General features: G+C 33.9%; 2 protein-coding genes across 2 annotated transcripts; both read right to left on the bottom strand.

Annotated features, from left to right (window-relative positions):
- Window positions 1-11: 11 nt before the first annotated feature.
- Window positions 12-13,008, bottom strand: Tsp42Ed (Tetraspanin 42Ed). Its single transcript, XM_012362898.2, has 5 exons — window positions 12,791-13,008; window positions 2,954-3,151; window positions 2,314-2,490; window positions 1,491-1,700; window positions 12-1,205 (listed from the first exon to the last, which is right to left on the bottom strand). Exons 1-5 carry the CDS (start codon window positions 12,848-12,850, stop codon window positions 1,131-1,133), a joined length of 720 nt encoding a protein of 239 aa, XP_012218321.1. The 5' UTR covers window positions 12,851-13,008; the 3' UTR covers window positions 12-1,130.
- Window positions 13,009-13,641: 633 nt separating this feature from the next.
- LOC105669882 (tetraspanin-36-like) lies at window positions 13,642-19,025 on the bottom strand. Its single transcript, XM_012363077.2, has 5 exons — window positions 18,574-19,025; window positions 15,741-15,926; window positions 15,495-15,665; window positions 15,158-15,370; window positions 13,642-15,049 (listed from the first exon to the last, which is right to left on the bottom strand). Exons 1-5 carry the CDS (start codon window positions 18,631-18,633, stop codon window positions 14,849-14,851), a joined length of 831 nt encoding a protein of 276 aa, XP_012218500.1. The 5' UTR covers window positions 18,634-19,025; the 3' UTR covers window positions 13,642-14,848.
- Window positions 19,026-19,192: the final 167 nt, after the last annotated feature.

Raw genomic sequence — 19,192 nt, 5'->3', positions numbered from 1 at the left:
TGTAGAACCGATTACTATTGTTTACGTTTATTCAACGAATGTACAGAGCTGGGTATACAGTTTTGTGCCGATAGTAAATCAACGCATGCATTATGTCGACGAGAATAGTTAGATGATGAAACACATGACAGGATATAACAATTCAGCTATATCATTTAATAGCTATGAGAATAAATGATGATAAATAAAATCACAATGTTGTTTCGATAGTTTCACATACTTTCATTGCCATACCCAGCTTTTTGTATGCTTTATCATCGCGCTTAAGCAAAAATACTGTACAAACGCGAAAGATACTCTTACAAATACATAAAGTAGCTTTTGTTACAAAACACAAATATATATATATATATGTATATGTATATAGATACTTGTGTGCTGTACAAACAAAGTGAATTTTATATAAAGATATATATGAAAGTTTCGTGTTTTTAACAGTGACGTTAACTGATCTCTGCAGGTACGATTGTGTAGTTCATATATGAAAATATCTTTTTAACGTTAACTTTGTAAAATACTATAATTCGTCTGCTTTTCCCCTCCCCGGATACTTCAATCAGTTTTGTTCGTGAACCAACAATCGTACGAAACGACTGTTAAAGAATTATGTAATAACTTTTTTTTTTTTTTAATTTTTTTAATTTTTATCGAGAATAAGTATAAATGTGTGTAAATCAAAGCGATACCATATCATATAAAAAAGAGAATATAATATATTTTCATATGTTGTCATATAAAAAAGAAATCGTTTCACAAAAAAAAAAAGGAACATGGTCCAATAATGAGACCGCAACGATTTTTGTAACATTCGCCTGCCAATCAAATACATTTGTGCATCAAACTTTACGGTAAGTTTTTCATAAATAATTAATGTCTCCATCGAAAACCAAAAATGCGTCTTTAATGAAAATATTCATTTTTTTTAATCACGACGCAAATTAAGAAAAAAATTTAAAGAAGTTTTGCTGTATTCAGCTTGGAAAAAAAATGATTTTGATTTTTTCTGTTGTAAAGCGTACGTACACGTTTATCACATCTTATAGGCGAATACATTGCCGATAGTAGAATGACAATAAGATTGTGTTGAAAGCTTCTCGTACGAAGCAAATGTTTTCCGCGATGTTCTGCATCTACACACTGTAACCTCTGCGTTCAGCGTTCTTTATGGAATTCGCCAGACATAACGCAAAGATGATGCCAATTAGCTGAAAAGGAAGAAAAGGTGTCATGTCATGTCATAGCTACTACAAAATATTTTTTTCACACAAGTAAATAAAAATCAAAAAGTAAAAAATGTATACGTTCAAGTTTGCTTAAGACTCTTTCTTGAGATTATCTTGTCGCGTTTCTTTTATAGTTATTACTACCTTTTCTTATTATATATAATTTATGTCATTTGATATATAAATTATGTATTAATATAAAAATTTTATATATATGTAAAATTCTTTAGTTTCATATTTCTTTAATCTCGCACAGCCTTTATTTACCTCAACAGCAGCGATGCCCAGAGCAATACCACCTAATATCGCACATGCAGATTTAAAGAGGTCTTCCAGAATTCCTCCGCAACCTGGTTTATCTCGAACGTTAATCTGATCGCAGGACTCTGTGTCTTTTCTGTCACAACAACTGCCTGGTACACGCAGGCCAAGAATATTCGAGAAATCTTTGTAAGAATCGACGCCGCAACACTCAAACTGCAAATGTTTATTTTATGTTAAGATATTGATCTGTTTATAGATCAGTAAACAGGTTTGTCTTTAAGATGGCAGGCAGAAAAACTGTACTCGATATCATGTTCAATTTTACTTATTCAACTATGTTTTTTATTATGTCCAAGATATTGATTTCTTTTAATACACTCAAAAAAATGATCTTGCAATAATAGCTAAAATTTTCTAAGTGTAAAAAATTAACTAAAACAGATAAATGATTAGCAACTGTTGTGATATTGCATATGTAATTACTTAATAAGTTTAGATGACAGAAACAGAATATATATCTATTGTTTGTGAACTTGAAAAAGAAAGTTTCTCTAAAGCGCCTATCTATATAAGATCAATCACGTGTTAGATCATGCAATGAATAATATTTAGCAATGGTACCTAAATTTTTCAGAAGCTATTGCTAGAACATTACTGCTATAAATTCTGTATGTGACAAACAATGTTTTCACAGATACGAAAAATAGCGATACATTCTTGTTGCGATATTTAGAAATCTAACTACATCAGCGAAATATTTTTTTGAGTGTATATAATCGCGGTGCGGTTACGTAAAAATGTATAACTTTTTAAAGAGCAGCCTTACCTCTCTCTGTATCACATCTACAAGTTCCCTTGAATCATTATCAGTCTTATATTGGTTGAAGACATTCTCCGTGTACGCCTCTTTCAAGTGAAACTCTTCGGTTTTGTTCAGATTAACGAACGCGTAGATCGCAACAGCCACTTGTATGATCAGGATCGTCAGAAGCAAAGATGCGAACTGCGCGGAAGAAATAAATCAATTGTCACAATTCTTAATCGTTTTGATAAAACTGCTGTGTGTTGAACAATCACGCTGTTTGACGCTTTTGAGCTTAGTCGCAATCGCGTCATGTATATTATAGTATATTAAGAAATATGACAATATCGATCTAATAAATTCGCGTGGTCATAATTCTTGGAAAGCGGTAGATAAATAAAATATTAAAGTCAATATATAAGATGGAAAAATCTATAAATTTAATAAACAAAATTTTCACGTTTCAGTCTTCACGCCTTAATTTTTTAGATACAATATATTCGTGTTAACTTCATCAAATGTGTGTTTATGCTTCGTAAATGTAGTAAACTCGAATTGTCATATTCATGCTTTAATTTGAAAATAATCGATAAACACGAGACCAACAGGATTAAAATTTAATTTTCCTCGAATTGCACAAGATGAAATCTACTGGAAGACTTACCGTGACGATCATGCAGTGACTCTCGCGAATCGCACCGCAGCATCCGAAGAAAGCGATGACGAAAATGATACTGCCGATGACAATTAATGTAACCACTGGGAAGCTAAGGGTATTAATGGCATCCTCTATCCCTTTGCCATAATTGGTCTTTGTCAGTTGCACCAAGACACCCAGGATCAGGATAGCCAGACCGCATAACTGTGACGAAAGATATTTTATAAATGTGTATCTCCAATATTATTTTTCTTATCACTACAACAAACAATTTTATAATGTACTTTATTTTCTCAATAAAGCTTATAACGTCTTTCTCTGTTTAACGAAGATAGTTATATCGTGATTTTGTGTTTTGCATGGATGATTGTAGTTGCGTACATACACATAAAATTACAATAAACCATAGCAATGCTAGAATAGTTTAATTACAATGAATATGTTAAAAGTATACTAATTAATGTATTTTTATTAATTAAAAAATCTTAAATTTTATTAATTAATTAAAAATACACAGCATTGCAGATTGTTGGACATTAATGAGTGGACTGCTTGCATAGAAATTATAATTGTTGATTGTAATCAGTACGTTAAAAATATACAATACTGCAAACTTTGAAAAATTTCAGAAAATAATCGAAGCACGCATAGAATGCAAAGAGAGCTTCAGAAATCAATAAACATTTATATATAAGTTTTCCAATTTTTAATAAATTTGCATGCGAATTTGAATATCAGATGGAATCTGTAATCACTTTTTAAACAACATTCGCGAAAGTATCGATAATATATGAAAATCGATAAATTAATGAAGTCACGTGCGACTTCTACTTATATGTTTGGCGGCGTTCACTCTTGTTTATTATTGATCAATCGGTAAACGTGCCATTGCCAAACATGCGTTCAAACATTGTGTTGCCTAATACATTGCGAGGATAGAAATAGATGAGGCATGTGGCCGACATTCAACCGGTAAACGTTCTCAGATATCTGGAAATCGTCCTTGAAAGGCGCGCGTACGCGTTATTTTTACACATCGCTACGTCACGTGGTGTACGGTGGTCGATCTTGAGATCGCCGCAGGTGGACTAATGCATTTATCCAGCACATAAGTGAAACGCAGAACACGACTGCTCTAAGTGCGTCCATTCAATCGATTCAACCTCTAATAATTTCCGCCCTAGTTTCAGATCGACCAAAACTAGTACATCGCAACAGACAACATTATACGTAAAGCGGCGCGAAGAAAAGGCGCGGAAAATCATTCTTAACGATTGCATTAATGAAACTACTAACGACAAAGTCGCGGCGAAACTGTCGAACCGACTACAGACGATAGTAGAATAAGAATTCTTCTCGCATTTTTAATTACTCCAGCTTTTCTGATTTCATCTTAAAATGCGCTGCATTAGTTGGGAGACACTGCTGCGGAGGACACGTTCTTGCAGGGTATCGAAATTGCACGCATGGAGCTATACAACATACTGAAGTGAGCCTTGAATGAGTGGGATGGTCCACTATAGAAGAGGAGAGAGAGAGAGAGAGAGAGAGAGAGAGAGAGAGAGAGAGAGAGCTATATTGGACAGGGACATCCGTCTCATGTCTGTCTTCGTTTTTAAAATCTTCTACCGTACGCGGTGGTGAATGATGAAGAAAGACAAATGTCCCCGCCTACTATTGCCATCCTTGGGCCGCAAACTGCACACTGGGTTCTTATGGGAAAGGCTCATTTCAGTGTACGTTATATATAGCTCAATGGCGTGGAATGCCATGGTGGGCGAGAATGTATTATGTGTATACACACGTACGCCGGTGTGTCTGTGCGCGCGGGGATGACATCATCGTGTCCAACGCACGTCCTCGGAGCCGACATCACACACGAGATTACGCATGCTTGACGACGTCGGGCGTCGCCTTCGCGCGGAAAACAATTGTGCGGGAAACAATTCCGTATTTCCCGTTGCGCAAATTAACGCAAGATGTAGTTGCGCGACCGCGAAAGAATGATGCGAATATGAAATTTCAATTAGAAGTGGCGTTTTTAATTAATTGCGGGCTGCTTTCAACCACTAAATATTTGCAATAAAAATATTGAAACCTTCGAGAACCAATTTTCATGCCGTACTATGCATACGGCAATCGATAAGATAAGTATCGATCGAACGGCTAGATAACTGCACAAGATCTAAATTAAATATTTGCTCAATTTTAAAAGAGATCGCATGATTCACTTCGTTGTACGATGTCCGCGAGTAGATTTTCCGTCTGCGAGATAAAAGCAAAATAATGAAGTAATTAACAATATCTGTATTAATATTACGAGAAGCAATAGAATTAATAAGGAGATGATTAATATCATCTCTAAAATGTATATCACACAATTCTTCACAGCTTCGGATAACAAATGCAAAAATAATCATCCATGATAAATCGATGAATTTATTTTGACGATTATCGCATTTCTCGCTGGAAAAATTCTCGCATCGAATACTTGGAACATAATCAATGTACTTGAAACATAATCCATGCACGCTTCGATTGCACAATCATCCTTTTTTATCTTTGCGTGATTCTGTCTCTTTCTTTTTTTGCGAAATTTTAGAAAGTGCACAACGTATTGCGAAAAATTACGTTGAATGAGGAACTCGATAGATTTTAAAACGTGGAAAATTCGCGCATCATAAGCCATAATACACGAACGCGACACAAGCGAAGCGTGACCCGATAATTAAGGAAAATGAGACACCAGGGAATGCCCGACAATATTAGCCGAATGGCAATCATCATCTATGACGCAGGAAAATTGCAGGCGGTGCTAATACATGCAGCGAACGGTGTTACGAAATGCGCGACATACATTACAAATTTGCTGATTATTCTGAAACTGCATCACACAATTTCGATACAAAGAAAACAGGAAAAGACCGCGACCTTCCACCGTTGACATTTTAATTATTTATTCAATTGTTATTAAAAACCATCTCGCTTTTAATTATCATTAAAATGACAAAAAGGTGATAAGCGATTGATCCTCGGGTGACGCCGAGTGTTAAAAATAAGAATCACGCCATGACATAATAATAAATTCTTGTGTGATAATAATCGCCGCTCGATAAAGTAATATCGATTCGATTATGATTTAGTAAATGTGTATAATTAATTTAGAAGTATTTAAGTATTTAAGCGTCTTAAATAAACAAGTCTGATAGCTTGAATTCGATTCACGAATAAGATTCTGACTAATCATCAAATCTTGATTTTATACTCTTTTCTCGAACTGACATAATCCTTCATGACAAACAGATAACGTTCCACTCCGATTAAATATCCTCGGCAATCAGCAATCTCAAAACCAATCGATAAGGCAATGTACGGTACCAGCTAACTGTGAAAAATAATTATACGTGGATGTGTCAGAAAGATATATTTAGGTGCCAGAATTTTGATTAAAAGTTTAGAGGCAAAATGTAGAGAGTTTTAATCCAAATTTTATGTGCGGTATTTTTTCATTGCAATTAATGTTCAGTACAGATTGTCTCGAACAAATTATAATATTAGTTACTGCGATAGTTAGTTTATCAACTTCTATACTTTAAGTACTACTAATTTCAATATTAAGTACTATTTAAGCACTGATTTCAATATTTAGTGGCTTTTTATTTAATTTTCGAGTAAAATTCTCGCGTCTACGAATTATTACAGGAAGTGTCGCTAACGTATCGCCTTTCTTGGGCACACCTAGTTCGCAATCACGTTACACAAAGTTGCGTAACTAGTTGGGAAACTCGCGAGATAAGTGATAAGAAAAGCGACGTCCCGGTCGTTGAGGCTTTCAAGCAAAGAAAAATATGCAGAGACACGATGCAATTGCGAGCACAACAAAAAAACAGTATAACAAGTATTTCAACGAACTGACGCAATACAGTGTTTCATTGTCTTTTTTTAGATGTTATCTACATCGAGAACACGCAATTTAAAGTTGTTACACGTAATTTTTTATCTAATTATTAAGAACATAAAAATAAAAACGAGGATTTGTGACGATTTTTTTGTTGCAGAAGTAGTGACAAAAGAAATATTTTTATGATTTGTGAGTTTCACAATTTTTTGTTACATATTAATAAAATTTTATTCAAATAAGTTACTTAATTAGACTAATGCTTAATTAACTAAATTAATGATGACTTGACAATGTGACAAAATTTTTTACCAGCAATTTACGCAAACGTAATTAGATTGTGCCATTTGAATAATTAAAACTATCATATGTTAATATTAAATAAAATATCTAGAGTATAAATTATAGAAAAATGAAATCCGCGAAATTGAATAGTTCATTAAACATTAATCAATAAAAAAATTAGAAAATTGCAAAAAAAAGATAAATAAAATTTACATGTTTATTGTGACATAAAGATCTAAACGTATTCATCATTCATGCAAATAAGCCGATAAATATCCATCAAGTGAGTAATGATGATGAGTCAATACTGAATTAATTCAGTTGAGTACAGGATGCTTTTCCTGTTTCTTGAAAACGGTCTCACGACCGGTAGCGATATTAAAATAATTATCACTTAAAATACATTAAAGCATGATACACACACACACACAAATAACGTCAATTATGTTTAACTAATCCAAAAAATCTTTATATATCTTTGTATATCTTTCAAAATCCATCGAATGTCTTAAATGATGCGTAACACAGCAAGTAAGAATGCACGAGAAAGAGAAAAATTACATTGACGATTAATCTCAATTTTTTACGCTTTTATCCTCGCAGTAAAGTTCGTAAAAAATATTATGAAGACTTTTAACCTGTTATTTTGTTGTAATAAAATACGGTCGTTTATCTCCCCGCTAGCGATTAACCGACAGTAAATGAATAACCGCGATGATGCGTTTCACGGAGGAAATAAATTGTACACTCTCGAAAATTATTGAATTCGCGGAAACGTACGGGCGCGATATGATAGATGAGCGGGATCGCTTTCGCGAATGTTCCTGGAAACATGCACCTATCTTTCTCTCGCAGCCTTGTGTAATCTAACCTTTCCGTGACAGATTTACCGTCGAGTTCATGACTACCATAAACGAATCACGTTACTTCTTCGCGGATAAGAAAAGAAAGCAAACAAGAACGCGACCCAGTTTTTCTCAAAGGGTCTTCAATCCTGCCGATATCGGAGAGAAACAAAGGCGTAAAACAAAGTGTGTCTTTAAAGTTTGAATTTAAAAAGTTCGATAATATTATCAATTAATTAAATTTTATTCCTAAAAAAAAAAGGTATAAACGATTCGATATTAATAAAATCTCACCACAAGAAGTTCTATATTTAAAATATAAAATTTCATTTCATTTCCTCCGATTGTAATAGAACGTCGATGTAGACTGCAGTAGAGCTTCGTTGATTGTAAGGTCGGCGAATGGACAATTGATATTTACGTCGACTATAAATTACTCGACAAGCGCTTCAATTAACTTCACTTTTTATTAATCGGCGGAAAACATGCAATTTTACGTAGTTAATATTTGCACACTTCTTTTTCTTCACGATAAGAAAATATCTCGCGGCAAAAGAGAGATGTTTTTGTTTTTGGCTTATCGCCACTGCTGAAGTTTGTTGTACGTCGTCGCATGTTGCACGGGCGAGCAAACAAGATCGTCTGCTGCGTGTTTGTGCTAATTTTAGCCACCTTGTACATAGGTGTCGGGTTTGCCTCCACCGAATCGTATGTCCATCATCAATACATGACAGGTGCGTGAATGATACAAGCGATTTTATAACTTAATACGCGATATTAAATTATGCATTGATCATCAGTGAGCCAAAAATATATCGATGATAAACAAGTGTAATGTTTCAAGTCAAGTTTTTAATCAGTTAAGCAATAATAGTTTTCATTTTTAATATATCGTAAAAACTTGTTTTGAATGCAAAATAAGTAATAATGTCAATTTTATAATTAGACACAATATGAATGATGTATAATTGCAAGTCTGTCATAATTATTGATGCTGAATGTACTTCAGTTGAATTAAGGGGGGAACCTGGTGTACTGGTTCGAAAAAAATAATTTTTTTATTTTGCATAAATCGATAGTATAACACGACGAAAGATTCTCCCAGAAATATTCTAGCGAAACGAAATTCGAAAAATTAAGGCAGCCGGTTTTGCTACTGAACTGCTGACACAACCTTACGACAAAGATTTTGAAGTATTAAAAAATGAACTTTTTAATACTTCAAAATCATTGTCGTTAAATATCTAAGCCTATTGTATTGAAGGGATTGAGAAGCGGGTCATATGTATACTTGCGTCAACCGTTCAGTGTCGGTCACGTAGAGAAAAGAACAGGAAGTCGTTTGTGAGGCGCAAAAGAATCTGCTAAACCGACTTTTTAAAGTGATACAAATTTTAGGATAGTTTTTATAACAGTCTCTTCAATGCATTCAATAATGGCTTCCTTTAATAATGATTTTTCCAACGTAAATTTTTTTTCTCATAAAACCATATTTTCTCGAAATTCGAAAAAAATAGTAATATCGAGAATACAATGCAAAATGTGAAAACAATGTAATCAGCCATCCTTAAATTACATGTTCCTTTCATCGAAATACAACGAAATACAACACATAGAATAATTTCGTCGCTTGGTCCTGCGTATCGATTTTCGAACAAAGGGAAAAATGTTTGAGGGAAGTCATATAGTCCTTTACACAACGATTTCTCCGTCTCCCGACACAAGTGTTTTTTCGGACGCTCGATAAAATTCGATATACGGTGACTATGATTACAAGGAAAGGGAAAGAACGAGGGCAGACCTTGAGTGGCGTAAGAAGAAACAGTCGTCGTGACCCGCCACAGTAAGCAAACCGAGCGGAAAGGGACTGTAAAGAACGCGAATTGACTGTCGTCACGACGTCCTCGGAATTGTATCGGATAAGAGTCTACTCTGAAAATTACGTCATCAGTAAATTAAAACTTGTCCTGATCCACCGAGAAAGAAAAGCACGACTCTTTCCTATACTGTGTGCGAGATGAGTCTCTCGCGAGATAACTGTTGCGCAACGCGTGAGTAAGTATGCGACTTTTTAAAATGATTACGATTTCAAAGAACGATTCAAATAACACAGCGAATTCACAGCTAATAATTTAGCTTAGCTTGGCTTAGAACGGGATACACAGGATAATCAATGATTATGATGAATCACATTTATCTCCAGAGTTCAGTACTGATCTCGTCCTTCTGTTGCATTTCTTACCGGATCTTCCCTCAACGAGACGATAATAGATTCTAAGTATTTTTTAAATACTTTTTTTTTTAGAATATCATCAAATAAGAGTCATTGACTGCTGTCGTAAATTTTTAATCACGTTTCGCGTTATCGAATCAACGATATCGCGGAATTTTGATGTATTTTTCCATAATCGGACTTTCGCAAGTCAAAAAGATGAAAGATAATGATAAAGTATTATGCTCATGACCGCCGGCGAGATGACAAGATTAATCGCGATGATGATGGATGACTTTGTCGATTGATTAGTAAGCAAACGCTGTAGAACTACGTCGCACTATTGCGAATAAGTGGCCAAGTATGCGAGAGATATTCGATATATTTTCAGTAATATTATGATAGACTACATTTAGACGTAAGATGATTAAACTATATAAGAAAAAAGAATGTCAACATTACCAAGCTACTGTTTTGCGTCAATTAAGAAGAGCAATTACGGGAAAAAGGCGTGGAAAATTGTGGAAGTGTTTTTCTGCACGATAACGACGCACGAGGCTCAAGTTGCAAAGTCTGTTATTCGCGATTGCAGTTTAGAAGAAATTAATCATCTATCTACTTATTCTTAGCCCCGATTATTTTCTATTCCTAAATTTAAGAAAAAAACAACTTCCAAGATATTAATTTGCTAATTTAATTAAAAAATTCCATTAATGAGCGTTTGATCAGCAAAGGTGAACCATATTTTTAGAAAATAAATTAGTTACTAGATGTAATAAATATAAGTGTTTAAGTATAAAAGGATTGAAAAAATTTCGTATTTATCCGTTTTCTTTAACACACAAGTCGAGAATCTATTGATTCACCCGTCGCAAACTACGCACTTCCTCTGACTAATAGAGTGAACTTTAATCTTCTATTATTTTTTTATAAGTCCTACACACTACTGCTATTGTTTTCTTATTGCAATATTGCAATTGTTATCTAGAACAAATGTTACTGATAATGAAGGTTTATCAGCACTTGCAATTGAAAACTTGACACGAGCAAAAAGTTGCACGGTCAAATTACACGACATTTTACACGGTTCTCGTAATTGTCAACCTTGAATTTTTCTTATCGTTATAAGAGTCAGCCGATAATGGCGCTTACGAAACATTATATATATCATATATACTAAAAACTGATTCATAAAACACGATTACGCCCATCGTGCGTACCTTACATATCGAAATCTGTTCGTTGTATAAGTAAAATTGATTCTAGATATTTTATAGAATTATTTCAAATATTGTTGAATAAGAATCATCAAATGCTATCATTAATTATATGTAATTAGATGCTTTTGGTGTATTAATTACATGTCCTTAGATATGTTTTTAGAGGTCGGATGCTATTATTAGATACTTTTCACGCATTAAATCACGCATTAATCAAATATCTTTATTAGATACCCTTCACATTCAACTTTAAATATTCAATGATCATTAAATATTTAAAAGTTAAGCTAAAAAATTATACAAGCGTGAAATTATATATATATGAGCTTGTATCCCAACAAGTTGCTTTACAATTACGCGATTAATAAGCGCAAGTAATATAAAACAAAAAGTTAAAAACGCTTGTACGTCGTAGATTTAATAAAAGTTAATAAATATCCTTTAATAAAATTCTATACGCTTTTTTGCATATACTGCGATCTTATAAATATATAAATACTCCAAATTTTATGAAACTTTGCTTTCCGCAAAATTTACCATCCAGTTTATTTTCTACCGAATAAAAAAACAATTCTAAAAGTTCAATGTAGTTGTATTATTCTATTCTGAATAACAATATCTTATCTGTTCCGCAATCGCAAGAGGAAACATTTAAAAAATCCACAACAGTCACTCCCTAATAACAAGAGAATTGCAGCGGTCACGCACGAATAAGAGAAGAACGCGTCTGCACGTTTCAAGGACGAGGCAAAAATTGAGCACACCCGTGAATTCGCGGTAAACGAGTTCCACGTAAAGCTCAATGCAAGCGTCATTTCAAAGCGACGTATTTTCATCGCATATTTAGCGCGATGTACGTCGCTATTCAACCTCGATCCACGTATCGAACGTGATTTTCATGTCAAAGAAAGTAAGAGGAAGAAATAAAAGCGAGATAAACAAGCTAATATATACCTATTTGTGTTCCACACTTAAGATCAGAACTTTTAGCTCATAACTGAAGAGACCAACTTTGCAATGAATTGAACAATTGAAGATCGTTCTCTTAAATGGCAGTTAAAAGAAAGAAACAAGGATGAAACTTCATTCAGTCTGAGTTTGCTGGTATCCATTTTACTTTCAGCTTGTGATTACCAAATAATTTTCGTCTTACGATAAGAGAGCCTTACGATACATTGCGTTGATAAGAGCACATATCATTCGGCTAACGACGCAAGTCGGCGTAAATATCATTCTGTCTTCGTTCGATATCCAATGAGCGACAGAGAGAATGATATTTCGTGTACTCTTGTATCACTGGAGAAAGTACACAAAGCAAAACACAAATAACGTCCGCATTTTGGCGCCGTTATCTCATCACACACAGCGATCTCGGCTACATACCACGAAGATGAAGTTGAATATGAAGAGCAAGTATTTAACTACACCCATTCCGCACCCCATCTTGAGTGGATCACGGAATTCACAGTTGTTGCGAAAACGGAATCGCTTTACGCGAGGAAAACACGCTGGAGCTGATTGGTTAACAGGACGAACTCGCACGCGAAACGGCACAAAACACGATCGGCAGTTCGAATTTAACTGAAGTTCATCCAAGTGGGGTCAGTCGTGTAGCGCCAGTACGACGGCACTGCGCATGCCCACCCGAAGTTAACCGAATGCACGATTCACGAAAAAATGACGTATCAAATGTCGTTCAATTCACCTTATTTTATTGTTAACACATTGTGTTTCTATCTTTTTATCAAATAAAACTTTCTACATGATAAAATAACAACTTTTTAATCAATGAAGTCATAATCAAATAAATAAAAAGTCGATAAACCTGGTAATGACTGAAAGATGTTGATGTGATGAATCATTGATGATCAATTTTACATCACAAAGATATACTTCAAGGAGATAAATCAGAAGCAACTACATGATACTTAATTGTAACTTGATACTTTTCATGTAATATTATCTTATCTAAATACTCGATAAAATATGTAAGAAATATCATTTTATTAGCATATCAAATGATGTGACATGTTTTTTTTAAATAAAATCAGAAATGCAACATTTGAAAAAATTATTTAATAAAATAAATTAGTTTTAAATAATATGTATATTCCCTGCAAGATATATATTTATTGTTTTTATTTACTATAAATCAATTTACTTCAAATTTACTTGAAAAAGGAATAGGTATCGATAAGCAAAATTTGTTAATGAATGATGTCAGGAAATCAGAATTTCTCTTATAAAAAATACATTTATCTTATAAAAATGATTATACATCCATGAACCAAGAAAATCAAACATTCGCCTTTTTTATATAAAATAGTTTGCATTTATCATTATTGCATACACACAATTTTTATTACTATATGCACACATTTTTCAAATTTCCATACACGAAAAATTTGCATATATTGACATTTTAATATTGAGAATAGAAGACAATCTGTACAATCGGAAGGAAACGTCCATATCAATAAATGTCATAATGGCATAAAGAAACGTCAAATATATAAATTAAAAAAAAAGAAAAACAAGAAAAACCTGTATTTGCGTCAACAATAAAGCTATTTTTCTGTTTACTCTGAAAATAGATTCATTCTTTCTGATTGCATTTCAACACAAAAGTCACTCGTATCTTTAGATAATACAAGATACGAGAATGACGCATATCAGCTATTCTATTTTTACTAATTTCATCACTACTTGCGTGACACGTTGTATGGTGCATTTAAATAACTACTTAATAACTACTTCAAAAGATGTTTTAAGTACAAATTAAATCAAACAAAAAAACCTCGAAAATATAAAGAAGGATTATGGAATATAATACTACGCTCGCTACGACGATAAAGTGATATTTCTTAAATAAAATGATCTGGCGCTATTAGGAACGTAAATAAAAAAGTATATTACTAACGCAGTTGGAAATATCGATTTGCTCAAAAAGCGGCAGTAAGAATATGATGATCCTTGATGTTTAGCACCTCTTGAAGTATTATTGTTCTTTTTTTTTATACAAAGTGTTCGAGTTGAGATCTTTATCAAAAAATTAGAAATAAATTTCTAGGTGGATTAAGAGTATATTGTCTTTCAATTTAGATGCAATAAAAAATTAAAAAATTGTCTTCAAAAACATATACATATCTTCTAAATACTGAAATTTTTTTATAAATTATAACAAAAACTTTGATGAAGACAACTTGTTTATCAAGAAAATTAATATCAAAACGTTGTGATAAATAATAATGCTATTGACAAATTGATAACTCAAATGATTAATTAATTGATCATTAAAATTAATTGAAGAATCCACGTTATTAAAATATTTTTTGATACGTCTTGTAACACCTTGTATAGCAAAAACAATCTTACTCTTACACCTGTTCAGCATTGATATTGTCACTATTTCTTATATCACAAAGATATAACATCGCGACATCACGTTTCCATCTTTTGTGATTCATGATAATGAACACGAGCTGCCGGAGTTACTGCTTCGGTGGAGCGCAAGTTCAATCGATGTGATAACAGATTATCTTTAGTATCCAATTCTCTTGAGTTTTGCAGAGACATTCGTGTTTTCTTCTTCTCATCTCTGTAGATTCTAGCGTAGCAAGTTGTACACGCAAGAAAGGAAACCTGCAATTAATTGGCATGTGAACGCGCGTTGATTGATTGATTGATTGCTTTAATGAGTGAGATTTCAAAGAGAGAGAGAGAGAGAGAGAGAGAGAGAGATGCACGTACCTGTAGTAACACGGAACCTAACGCGACCAGGAAGATGTAAAGGAGAATTGATCTGGTCCGATTTAATACCACATGTTGACATCCATGCTTGTAGAGGTTGACGCAACTACCCGCGACATTATCGCCGTCGGTCATATTCATGTTGCAGCAAGACCAAGGAATCGTGCTTATCCCACGATAGTCATTAGATCCGTCTATTCCGCAGCATTGTAACTAAAATTCAATTGAATCTTTATAGAATATGCAGCATAACCGCTTATCATATACCATTAAACTGGTTAGTGGATATTTTAGCAGCGAAATAATATTTAAATATTTAAAAAGACGCAATTTTCACCTTGGCCTGCATATGATCCCAAATATGCTTTTGATCGGTGATTGCAAGAGCAATGGTCTTTTCGTGGTGCGCGAACGATATACTTTTGTAATTTATTCGTTCGTGTCGCACCAAGGCCCAAATTCCGACACCAATTTCAACCAGCATGATGATCGCCAACACTACAGTAAACTGGGCACAAACAAACAATTAAGTACACATTAAATTTAATTTCGTCTTAATTAAACATTATAGAAATTTACTTACAATAATAACCTGGCCTTTATTGGAAAAATTCATGAATTGCCAGGAAAACCAACCGATCACACAGGTGATAACGCCCATCGCCAGCAAGGTGATCGGTGGCCCGTGCACGTTACTAGGTGTGAGTGGATATTCATACAGCTGATAAATAAAGTAGCCGGCAAATAAACTCACGGCTATCCCGGAAAGCTGCAAAAAAAACTTTTTCAATATTTTCAAACATTTTGCACTGCAAGAAAGTTTGTTACATATACAAATATTTCACTTTAAAGAAGTGAAAATTATATTCACGCATACTAAGAATTATTTAATTTTCTATTATTATATCTTCATATATTTAGTTTCTACTCATTTGCGATATTTTATTTTTTTTATTGTAATTTTTTTAGTGTGCAAACTATTTATATTTTTTATTATTATGAATTTTAATTTTATTCTAATTAATATTCAACATTCTATAATTTCAACATTCGTATTCTAGATATTTTGTTACAAAATAGCTGAAAAATATTTGTTATAAAAAATCATTATAAGGATTTTGTAATAACTTTTAATCGTTTGTCATAATCATGTACACAATAAACTTCGAGATAAAAACCAACTTTTCAAGATTATTCACGCGACTCTTTCTCTCGAACTTCCTATGTCAATTCGTTTTGGCAATGCGTAAGTTGTTATCAGACTGTATAACCGAAGTTATCATAGATAAAGAATAAATAAACTTATCTAAAAAAGCAAGATGTCACGTAGTTAAGATTAAAACAAACTGACGAAGTTTTCGATACTATTGCAGCTATATCACAACCAATAGTTACTAATATATAAAATCAATCCCTCCTGAAGGGCTCAATGGGTTATTTTTCTTTTTTTTTCTTTTTTTTCTTCTTTTTTCTTTTTTTTTTTTTTTACTTTTTTCTCTTTTAATTTAAATTCACTATATAACGAAGAAAATTAAGCGTATCGAGTTAATTAGAACAAAAAATCTGTGCATATTTTTCGCACATTTATACTACCCACTGAGTGACCTATTATATGGTGTTTGAATGGAGTTACATACATATACATATAAGAAATGTATTATGTATCCCCTTCATAAATTTTGCCCCCTCAGATGAAAAATACTTCCGCGGTGCCTGTTCAGGTAAATAACTTTTACTAAAATTATTAGAATCAAAATGCACAATATCTAAATGTATAAAGCAAATGAAAATTTCGAAGAAAAAAGATCAATTTTATCACTATTATGATTTCGAAATTGTCGCATTGTATCAATGATACTTTCACAATTACAATTGAAAGTGTTAATTAAGGTTGCTTCGCAATTACTACGAAGTGTCTCCTTCAACTCTCGTCACCTCTCATTAATCGGTGCATACAAAAAATCAACTATAAAATCGAGCACCATAAAATTTTGTATGCTTCTTGGATGCGGCTCTTTATATAACTAAAAAAAAAAAAAATTATCTGAAAAACGAATCGGATAAAGTTCCTAAAAGCCCACACCTCCGATTTGCTCAAAACTACGCTCTTTATTGTATTTTTGCGCGCTGATTACAAATATGACCATGCCGATTGGCGACAAGATCATTTTCAAAACTTAAAAAACTTCAAAAATTATCACTTTTTTAACATTATTTTGATAAATATTGATGTAACAAAGAAATGTTTCAAATAAAAGTTGTAGCTCTTGAAAATATACATCATTTATGTTCTATGCATTTTTTTGCATAAAACTAATATTTTTCGAAAAAAATGAGATAATGCGTTGTAAAGTGTATGCGTGGATGCAGTAAGTTCTGCCCCCCCCCCCCCCCTTCGGGACGGTTCCACTACTGAAAAACTAGACACACGGGTTTGGGTTGGAACGCTCACCCTCGCTTTGTGTGAAAAATGTAAACGTAGATGCCCTACGAAAGAGCGGAAACCACTGCGTAGTGTGGGGGGAGCGTCTTTCCTATTATCTCATTTTTTTCGAAAAATATTGGTTCTATGCAAAAAATGCATACGACATAAATGATGTATTTTTTCAAGAGCTACAACTTTTATTTGAAACATTTCTTTGTTACATCAATATTTATCAAAATAATGTTTAAAAAAACGATAATTTTTTAGTTTTTTTTAAGTTTTGACTTCGAAAATGACCTTGTCGCCAATCGGCATGATCATATTCGTAATCAGCGCGCAAAAATACAATAAAAGCGTAGTTTGGAACAAATCTGAGGTGTGGGCTTTTTGGAACTACACCCTTAATTATCATGTATCATTAATTCTACATCAAGTTGTTTATGCATTTCAAAAATTTTCAAGTAATTTAGTTTTGATAAAATCGTACTAATGAATGCAAACAAACATAATGTATCAATTTTAACGAGAAAATTCACGTTTGTCGAATTAAACGACCTGCTTGTAACAATTCCATCAAAACCCTTCGAGTTTATTTACTCTTTAAGCGATTAACCCTTCAAGTGATTTGATTTACTTTCGCTAAACTTGATTAATTTAACTTTATTGGAACATGACCGCACAATCTGCTCAACAAACGCACACGCATGTAGGCATGCGCCACGATAAAGCACACAAATTGCGAGCCGGGTTGGCGCCGCTTCCCGAGCAAAACCACGCGCGATCTTCGAGCAGCTGTGCGATTGATCACAATAATAGAACGCCGACTCAGATAGATCCCGACTGAGAGAGACACACGGTGCGGCAACAGCTGCGCGACGAGAACGATCTTCCGATCGTTTAGTCGTACGATTTGGTCGATATTTCGGCTTCACGATCGCTAGAGAAAACGATGATACAGTAAGAGATTCATAACAATGTGGATGTAACTTACGCCGAGGAGAATCGTATCACCAAGGAGGCAGTAACGAAAACAAGCGAGCAGCCGTCCCATCGTGTCATTCGCTTATAAATAGTATAACACACGACAACGAAACCGTCTAAATCACACAAAAACTTCCTGGTTGCGACGTGTTGCGTGTCGTCGTCGTCACGGTGATCGGACCCTAAATGTCTCTCACCTCGCACTACCTCGCACGAGATACGACTGAACGCCGAACGGCGATGTGTGCCGCGCGCGCTAGACGAGCAATGCGCTTAACCAATCGGCCACATGCTTTTTTCCGAAAACACATGTACCCTACTTTCGGAAAAGCGGGACCGCGTCGTAGCGTTTTTTTTCTTCTTATGAAAGAATCGTTGCAAGCAAAATATTGGCGTCACGGCATCCATCTACCGGATGTAATCAATGCATTGCGCAATAGATTGAACACCGACTGCTTTTGTATCAGGCCTATTGTGTTCATCTACAAAGCCTGCGAACGTAACATGAGATGACTGGTCGGCATCATTGGCGTCTCAAGATATTAAGATCTCAAGATATAGATATGAAGAATGTAAACCTCACGGAGAGTCGTATTGCTTTCGGCATTTGATAACGTATGCTGGTGGAT

The sequence above is a fragment of the Linepithema humile genome, chromosome 1, assembly GCF_040581485.1.
Source record: "Linepithema humile isolate Giens D197 chromosome 1, Lhum_UNIL_v1.0, whole genome shotgun sequence".
Taxonomy (NCBI): domain Eukaryota; kingdom Metazoa; phylum Arthropoda; class Insecta; order Hymenoptera; family Formicidae; genus Linepithema; species Linepithema humile.
This window is presented reverse-complemented; position numbering and strand designations above follow the sequence as displayed.